The sequence below is a fragment of the Benincasa hispida genome, chromosome 4 (assembly GCF_009727055.1).
Source record: "Benincasa hispida cultivar B227 chromosome 4, ASM972705v1, whole genome shotgun sequence".
In the NCBI taxonomy this organism is placed as follows: domain Eukaryota; kingdom Viridiplantae; phylum Streptophyta; class Magnoliopsida; order Cucurbitales; family Cucurbitaceae; genus Benincasa; species Benincasa hispida.
Genome location: NC_052352.1, coordinates 28,872,723 through 28,881,928, shown reverse-complemented (window position 1 = coordinate 28,881,928; position 9,206 = coordinate 28,872,723). Strand labels below are relative to the sequence as shown.

Below are 9,206 nucleotides of genomic sequence, written 5' to 3'. Positions count from 1 at the left end.
TGTTTAAAATTAGGTGTGTGATCAATTTAATGTTTTGATACTAAATTGTTATTTAATTAATTAAATATGTTTAATTAAGGGGTCTTTTTAAATATAAAAAATATTTAAAAATATTTACACTTTGTAGTAAAAAGTTTAAAAAGTACAAACAATTTAAAAACTTTTTGTTATAAAATGTAAATATTTTTGAAAATTTTCAATTGATAAGAATTTCCCTTTAATTAATTAAAAATAAATTTAATTTTCAATTTCAATTAATTTGAATTTTGATGTTTTAAATTTAATTAATTAAGAATTAATTAAATCAAATTTTAGTTAACTTTTAAATTAATTAAAATTTGAATTTAAATACGTAAAATTGAAAATTAGATTTGAGTGGGATCTTCCCACTTTTTCACAAAATTGAGGTGTTACCCTCATATATACAAACAAATCCTACTTTATAGCACTGTTTACTATTTAAAGACTGACTATTTCGCCTAAATGATCTAGGTAACTCGATCTTAATCTTGAACTAACCATGAATTCCTATTTATTCAGGATTATCCTTAGATTTGCATAGGTGAGAGTTGACTCAACAACGTCGGCTCAATAAGTCTCCCATTTTTCAGGGGTAAGACGGAATTCACGCCTACCCGATTTAGGGATAGAAGAAAGGTTATTCTCTCAAGTACTGAATCTGAATCCAAGTCTTAAACAAGGGGCCCCACCCCCTCATTGGGCTGAGAGAGTTTTGGTTTAGTGACTGGATCACAAACCCGTTGTTCATTAGAGGATCAGTAGGAACTTAAGGAACAAGATGTAATCTCGAGGGTAAAACAGACATTTGACCTAACCGTTATTACGAACAATTTGTGAAGGGTCAACTTACTAATTATGGTTAAATCATGTGGACATAATATAAGGGGAGTACAACTATGGGTTTTAGTGGAGTGACTCATTAGTTAACGAATGGGGGTTAATTCGGTGTAATGGGTTAACTTAATTCGGTGTAATGAGTTAACTTAATTACACTCCTCTCACTATAAATTGTTCACTTAATTTTTGTCCACTTGGTTTATAAGCCAACCATTCATAGATTGTTTGTAACAACGGCGGGTCAAAAGTTGTTTTACCCCTGAGATTACATATTGTTCATTAAGTTCCTTTGATCTTCTAATGAATGAATGATTTATGATCCAATCACCAAATCGAGTCCCTCTCGGGCCAATAAGAGGGTGGGACCTCTTGTTGAAGACCAGAGTCAATACTTAAGGAACAACCTCTCTACTATCTCTAAAAGTGGGTAGGAGCGAATTCCATCTTGCACCCTATGTCTCCAACTATCTACCTAGTCTTACCTCTAAAATGGGAGATTTATTGAGTCGGCGTTCTTGAGCCAATCTCACCTATGCAAATCTAAGGATAACCCCAAATAAATAGGAGTTCAGAGTTAACTCATGATTAAGGTCAAGTTACCTAGGACATCGTTTTGAAATAGTCAGTCTTAAACAGTAAACAACATTATAGAGTGACTTATTTCTTGGTCCGGTCTTATGCAAACTCTTTGCACATGATGCCCCCACTCGCATGTCTCCCTATGGACGATTCTAGATCACATCATTTGTACTAAATACAAAGTGGGCTACATTCAATAGTATTTTCAGAATAAGGTACCTAACTTTATCCGTATAGTATAGACCGTTTTGGTTATCTACTTGAACTTGATAGAATGTATCCATTCTTATGTCTCCACACATAAAGTCCAAGTATTCATGTAATAGCCATTGATCTTAGTTTATTGGATTTAGTTTTTACAAGTGAAATTTATATATTCAATAATAGTTTTATTGAATAACCTCAATAACTACTTTATTGCAAATATAATATGTTCAATTTTACCAACAGCAAATTTTAAGACATACAACCCAACATTTTTTCGTCTAAACATTTTCTTTCTCATTGACATTTGAGCCTCCTATCCCTATAATTCCCAACTCTTCATGGGAAAAATGAAGTAGTTTGCAAGAATGGAAGTCATTTTCCAAAGGCTCTACATATTTCTCTTCTCTCTAATCTCTTTCTTATAATTTCTCTCTCCCTCTCTCTCTTATACTCTTTAAATTTTCCACCAGTTTTCCCTCTCAATCTTTATTTTTCACTTCTTTCTCCTCTCTCTACAACAACACATAAACAGAGATTCTAAAGAAAATCAGTCACACAAACGATTGTAGTGAAGGAAATCAGTCATTGCCTAAAATTAAAAGTAACAAACAAGGAAGAGTCCAGCAGACACAAATCAAATCAACCATGGAGAAGATAGTACCATAGAAGTTTGCAGTGGAGGAAAATCCTAGACTAAAGGCCCGCAGCAAGAAAGAAACAACGACGTTTGAAGTCGGCGGTGTGCGACAGAGCGAATCGTCCACGTGGCCAACGGTTGAAGGAAAGGATTTCTTCGATCGAAAGGGGTGGAGGCCACCGGTTAGGGTTTCGATTCTTGAAGGTCTACGGTTTTAAACAACGACGTTTGATTTTCTCTGCGATTGAAGGTGAATCGCAAGATTTTTTATTTTCAGGTCAGGTGAATTGCAAGATTCCCACTGCGATTGAGGAAAGAGTTTCTTCTATGGGTTTTCGGTCGGTGCACAAAGTGTGAACGCGAAGCTTTGATGGGATTAAGGGTCGGACTTCTTCGATTCCAATTTAATCGCACATGTAGAACATTTACCTAATATTCTTGACATTTTTAAAATGATAAGAAATTATAGCTCGACATTTTAAAATGTCAAAGTAGTGTTTCAGCGTGAATTTTTTTTGGAAAAATGCACCATCTCCGTTTTTTTAAAAAAAATTCTTGAAGTTTTTTTCTTTACCACCACTTATTTCTTGACATTTTTTTTTATAAAAACGTCAAGTATTTAAAATTGCAAAAATTAAAAAATGTGGTTTTTTTTTTCTTTTTGTAGTATCTGGATATCCTATCTCAACTCAGCATCTCAAATATCCTTAAAGATGCAGAAAGAATTAATCGAAGAGGAGGTCTATGATCTCATTCTCCCTCACTCTATTAGACTAGGCCCAACCAGCAATATTATTTTTGCTTATGAGAAATTGTTGCTTGTAATGGGAATTTTTCCTTTTTCTGATTTGGTTTTGATTTTTCCTTTAGAAAGTATTAGACACAGTTTTGTAAAATGAGTCCATAGTAGATTATTTGTACAGTTAACCTTTTCTTTTATTTGTTCTGTTTTTAATTTTCCTTTTCTAGTTAAGCCTCCAATTTCTGCACCAAAATGGTCAACTAAAGGCTACTTAATTCAATTTCTTTGGTATTTGTGTATCGGGGAATTTTCCATTTTTATCTCCACAATTTTAAATGTCTAATTTTAGTTTTCATATTTTCAATAAATCTAAAATTTAACCACTGCTGGTTTGTTATTGACTTTTTTCCAAAAAAAATTATAATTACCTAGTGCCTTTCCACTATAAATTTTGAAAACACATTTACATAGTTTATTTTCTAACATAAAATTATTATTATTATTTAACTAATTTTGGTAAAATTTAACTTTAAAGGATTAAATGTATGATTTATTGTTGATAAAAGATCCAAGGTTTAAGAATACAAGGACTAACATTGAACAAGTTTTAAAATATAGGGACAAAAATTGAATTTTAACTTTTTGTAGAGATTTTTTTTTCCTTATATTGCAAGCCATTATGGTATAATTTTTAAGAAATAAATCTTTTGGAACCAATCCAATTTACGGTGAATGAAAATCTCCTTAATGAAGAGTTGAAAATATATTTTTAAAACATGAACAAAATCAAGAATCGAATTTATACCATTATTATTATTTTTGTTTTTTACAAATAAAGTTGAAAAATAATAGGGTGAACTCTCTTTGATCCTTGCTTAGGGTCTTGTTCTACTCATTGCTTCATAGTTTTCAGAAAGATATTATAAATTCATTTCGCACCTTTTCTTCCCATGTTATGACCTACGGCTAGGGACACATAAATCGAAAACATTGAAAAAAAAAAAAACAAAACCAAATCGACTTTTGATTCTGCAATAATTTTCAGTTCAGTTTGATTCTTACCTATAATCAATTGAAATATGTGACTTAGTTTTAGGTTAACGGCATGTGGGTATATACTCAACAACAAACTAAAAATTTATGTAAAGAGTGAGACTTGAACCTAGGTCTAAAAGGGTTACAAGATAAATTTATCACTGAACTAACTAACAATTTTAATATTTGGCAATTAGTAATATTATATTATATAAATAGCATAAAGTTGAGAGAGACTCGAACTCCCTAGACCTTAACTAAATCTGCCCCTATATACACTTTGTTTAATTCGCATTAGTTTATGGCCTTATTTGAGAGTTTGATATTTTTTGTAAGGTTTGATTTCGATTCATATTTTAAATTCATAAACCTTAAGCTTGTGAACAAAACTCCACCATATATACATAAGCATGTAATTAAATCTAAATTTATATAGTTGATTTTATATCTATCTAAATTTTACCATCTGAGACCTTACAAATTTGGATTCAATAAAACTTCTAAATTTTACTTTTATCTCATATTCTGAATAGGACATAAAGAACGGTGAACCTCAAGATGCACTCAAGTGTTTTTCTCTCATCTTCATATTCTAATGGTGGAACAATTAAACATATGGGTAATCAACCCATAATATCAAAGTTATGCTTTTCTTCATACTTGATATTTATTTAGGAGGAACTTAAGCTATCAAAATTGATCCCAAAACATCTCAACCAAAAAATCTAAAAGAAATATACACAAGTCCAAAGCACACAAGGAAAGGGAAAGCATTTACATTTATCATTTTCCCATCTCAAGTTTCTGCAGTCGGGTGCTTCAAACAATCGACAACATTGCACAATCCAACCGACCTGACTATATCTCCCAACCTGTCGTATTTCATACAACGATTAAGATATCACATTATTTAAATGAAAAACATACCACTAATACCACTCAAAATCCAACACCCTCACCTCATCATCACAAAAGAGGGAGAGAATACTATTTAGAAAAACATATTTTCATATCAAAGAACGACAACCATGAGAGTAGGCAAAAACTGCTAAAACATGAGCATATTTGTTTTCCTCTCTAAGAATATGACAAATCTATTTTACTGACTTTGTATGTATTAGAAATAATCAAAAGAGATGACTCACCGATCAAAACTGTTTCGCGGTTTCTCCGAGTTGTGCCTCGACTTTAACAACTGATCCATGCTGTTCCTCGACTTGTCATCGTCCTTGAGCTTGTAGTCGGTGCTTGGTCTTGATTTCTCAAGACGACTACTACTATTGCTAACTCTAGATTTTTTGTTTCTTTCATCAGCTTGTTGTGGATTATTAATGTCGTATTGTTTAAGGTTGATGTTCCTTGAAGGATGTAGCTTGTGTACGGCAGAAATGAAGTTACGAAGATGAGTTAAGTATTGTGGAAAAAGTTCTAAGTCACAATGGTTTCCTCCTTTGAGCCACAAAGGTTCATACTTATCTTTGCAAAGCTCCCATAGTTGCCTTCCATGGGAAAAATCCACAACTTCATCTTCAGTTCCCTAAAACAAAATCAAATTTTCATTATAAACAAAAACAAATGGGATTTTTGCTCTTATTATTATTTAGTTAAATTACCTGTCAAGTCCTACATCTTTAAGATTTTGTCCATTTAATCCATAAACTTTAACAAAATATTTAATAGGTACGAAAACTTTTAAACTTCTATTGATTTTTTAAACTCTATTCGACAAAAAAGATTGAAAGTTTCTATTACACGCATATATTTTAAAGTTGAGAGACATATTCGACATAATTAAAAAAAAAATTAATACAACAAATGGGTATGAGAATTTGAACCTTCTATCTCAAGAGAAGTATGAGTCAACTATTGCTCTTGAGCTATATATGCTCACTTGGATAAAAGTCTAACGATCTATTAAATATTATTTAAAATTCATAGATTAAATAGATAATTTGAACAATGTAGAACTAAACTTATAATTTTGTAAAACATATACTCACATGAATAACTAACACTGGGCAATCAATTAGTGGAATCTTGTCAACATTCTGCAACAACAAAAATAAAATCAAGACTAAGAATTATGTGGACGATAATCTAAAAGATGTGGTGATCTAAAATTTTCCTTTTAAGTTAATATTACATAATTTTATATCTTAATTTATTCAAGTTTCTATAGAGTTTCTACTCCAAATATACTTTTTGAAATGTTTATAAAAAGTTCAAAGATTATAATACTATAATTTTGAAAGTAATAGGATTATTTTTTAAACAAAGGACAAATCAAAAGTTAATATATGAAAATAGGATTCAAACTTAGTGATAGACATGGTGGGATATGGAAATAGGGAGAAAATGGAGGGCATATAAGCAAGAGAAAAAAAAAGAAAAGAGAAACCTTGTAAATGTCAAACCAGAAAGTTTTCTTGAGAGTAGGATAGAGGACACGGAGGCCGGAGAGAATTGGGCTGTGGAGGACGACGGCCCTCGCCGCAGGCAGCCGTGTGGCCAGTTCCAAAGTGGGCCCACTTCCGACAGATTGTCCGTACAGAATTGTTTGCTCTTCTTTTACACCGTACGTTTCTTGTAAGCATTTGTAGACTGCTTCTATGTCCGCGTACGTGTCTTCTTCACTTGCCTAACACTCATAAAACGACAACGTTTTCGTTTCTTTTTTGATTTGAGAATTAGGCCATTGGCTTTAGTTAAATACAGGTGGATATTTTTAAACAAATTATAAAAACAAAAAAAATATAAAAAATAAATTTAGATTAATAAATAAACATTTTATGCTTTTTAAACGATCTAACATATCTATTAGTTATATCATATTTACATTAATGACATATTGTTGCTTATTCTTTATGTTTCATGAATTTTTCTATGATATATTGGAAACTTCGATTCACTCTTTATGTCGATATCAAACTCATGGAAACACGGAGATATTAATAGAAATATTGACATGTTGATAGAAATTTAATACTATGATTAAACTCGAAATTTAAAACAACCTTCGAGAATGGAGTTAAAAGGAGAGAAGTCGATGTATATGGGTCACAATTATGTATGTGTTTAGTTTGTTTACACAAGTACGACAACTTTTTCATTTATGAATTTAACTGGAAAAAATCTACATTAGTTGTTCACTGATGAATTTAACAGAAAAAAATCACACACACGTGTCTATCTCTAATACACATCTTCTTAAAATTTTCTCATTAGAGTTTAACTAATATTTTTTTTATGCATAGTTTGCTAAAAATAACTTTAATAACAATAAAAACTTTAAATTTGGATATGGATCAATATATATAATTCAAACAATAAATAGAAATTGTTTTCTCTAAAAAAACAATAAATAGAAATTGAAAATTTCAAAATTTCGTATTGTACTTGTATATAGCTAGAGAGAGATATAAATATACCTTTCCAGAGGACTGTCCATAGCCAGAATAATCATACCTACACATCACACCACAAAAATGTTCAGAATTTCCCAACATTCTATATATATATATATATTTATATTTATATAATTGTTTAAAAATAATTACAAGAAATATTTTTAGTACACATATATAATCATTTTATACTTGTATATTATCATTTCTTAGTACAATATTTGGTTTAGAAATTATTACAAATAATAAAAAAATTATTTCCAATAATAAAATAAGTTAAATCGTCAATTAACTACCTCAATTCAACACTAACTCAAAAATCGTAAAATGTTTTTAATTAAAAAAATATTTCTAAACACTTATAAAAAGTCATTCTAACACGAAAAGAAATTAGGGTTTTTGACGTGGAAATGAATAATTCTTACTAACCCAATAATGTTGACACCCAAATGAAGACTAAGTTGAATGAGAAGTTGGTAAATCTGGCCAAGATCTGCAGCATTTCCATGGGAATAAAGCACTGTCAATGAAGAACAAAAGTTCTTCACATACATACACACAATCTCATTCCTTCTCTTTGTCTTCACTTTCAGCACATCCACATTTTCTCTCTCCTCCACGTTCGACATCCTCAATTTCCCGACGATCTTGTCATCGGAAAACACACTAATAAAATCATAAACAAAAGATTAAATTTACCATGACCCATCTATCTATTCCAGATCTTAATAAATATTTAACGAAAAACTCAACGTGATATATATCATAATAAAAGGTTCTATATCCGAACTCCTATAACCTGTAAGATGGTGGATCGGGTGGGAAGAACGCAAACTTGGCTGCCATCGAGGACGCTGCTGACCCCATTGCGGAAAGATGGAACCTTTGTCAAAAATTTGTTTGGCTAGAATTGATGCATGATGAAGAACTTTGAAGTGTTGTCGTTGTGTTTGGTGGCCAAGAAAATATTTGGAATTTTGAAGGAAATGTGAAGGATTTGGAGGGAATTTATGTGGGTGTAAGTGTCTTTTAAAGAAGAAAGGAATGATTAGCGGCGGTGAAGTGTATGATTATAGAAATACAGATAAAAAAAGGCATTTATTTGAAATCATATTAATTGTTTTTTCATTTTCTCTTTTTATAAAAAAAAAAAAAAGAAAGAAAGAAAAGAAGGAAAAAAGTTGAATTTGAATTTGAGTTAATTGGAGAAAGGGGTCCCCTCTAAATTAAAGATCAAAGTTGGGGTCTTGTCGTTTAAGGAATTAAATCGGATGATGTGATTTTACTCCACTAATTCAATATCTATAAAGAATTAATTCAATATCTAGACTGCCATTAAATAATATTAATAATAATAAGGTGAAAAATTAATTTATTTCCTTCAATTGTGGGATTGTATATCGGTTATGTGATTTTGGGCCGAAAAGATAAAACAGAATCTAAGCAATAGGGAAAAAAATTAGAGTAAAAAACAACACTCTTAGACCAAAATGGATCTAGAGGAGAGAGTTAGCTATATATGATCGATTTCCATTTTTGGTCTAGGGGAGAGGGTTAGCTATATATGATCGGTCTCTATTCTAGCAAAATAGACAATGAGACATGTCCTAATAAGAGGAGATAAATAGTTTTCGTAATGTAGCTTTCAAAATTTTATGGGGATAACGTAGATCATCTATTCTTATAAATATGTTATTATAACGGTAAAGAAAATAAGTCAACTCCCACTCTCAAATCCTAAAGT

At 30.9% G+C, this 9,206-nt stretch overlaps 1 protein-coding gene across 1 annotated transcript; it reads right to left on the bottom strand.

Annotated features, from left to right (window-relative positions):
- Positions 1-4,728: 4,728 nt before the first annotated feature.
- Positions 4,729-8,500, bottom strand: LOC120075966 (alpha/beta hydrolase domain-containing protein 17C-like). Its single transcript, XM_039029730.1, has 7 exons — positions 8,262-8,500; positions 7,892-8,128; positions 7,487-7,523; positions 6,457-6,696; positions 6,059-6,106; positions 5,204-5,595; positions 4,729-4,930 (listed from the first exon to the last, which is right to left on the bottom strand). Exons 1-7 carry the CDS (start codon positions 8,327-8,329, stop codon positions 4,855-4,857), a joined length of 1,098 nt encoding a protein of 365 aa, XP_038885658.1. The 5' UTR covers positions 8,330-8,500; the 3' UTR covers positions 4,729-4,854.
- Positions 8,501-9,206: the final 706 nt, after the last annotated feature.

Coding starts and splice junctions, on each gene's coding strand:
- LOC120075966 (XM_039029730.1), bottom strand. CDS start 8,329: ATGGGGTCAGCAGCGTCCTCGATGGCAGCCAAGTTTGCGTTCTTCCCA. Junction 5,596..6,058: donor GCCCAGTGTTAGTTATTCAT/GTGAGTATATGT, acceptor ATTTTGTTTTAG/GGAACTGAAGATGAAGTTGT. Junction 4,931..5,203: donor CCGCGAAACAGTTTTGATCG/GTGAGTCATCTC, acceptor GAAATACGACAG/GTTGGGAGATATAGTCAGGT.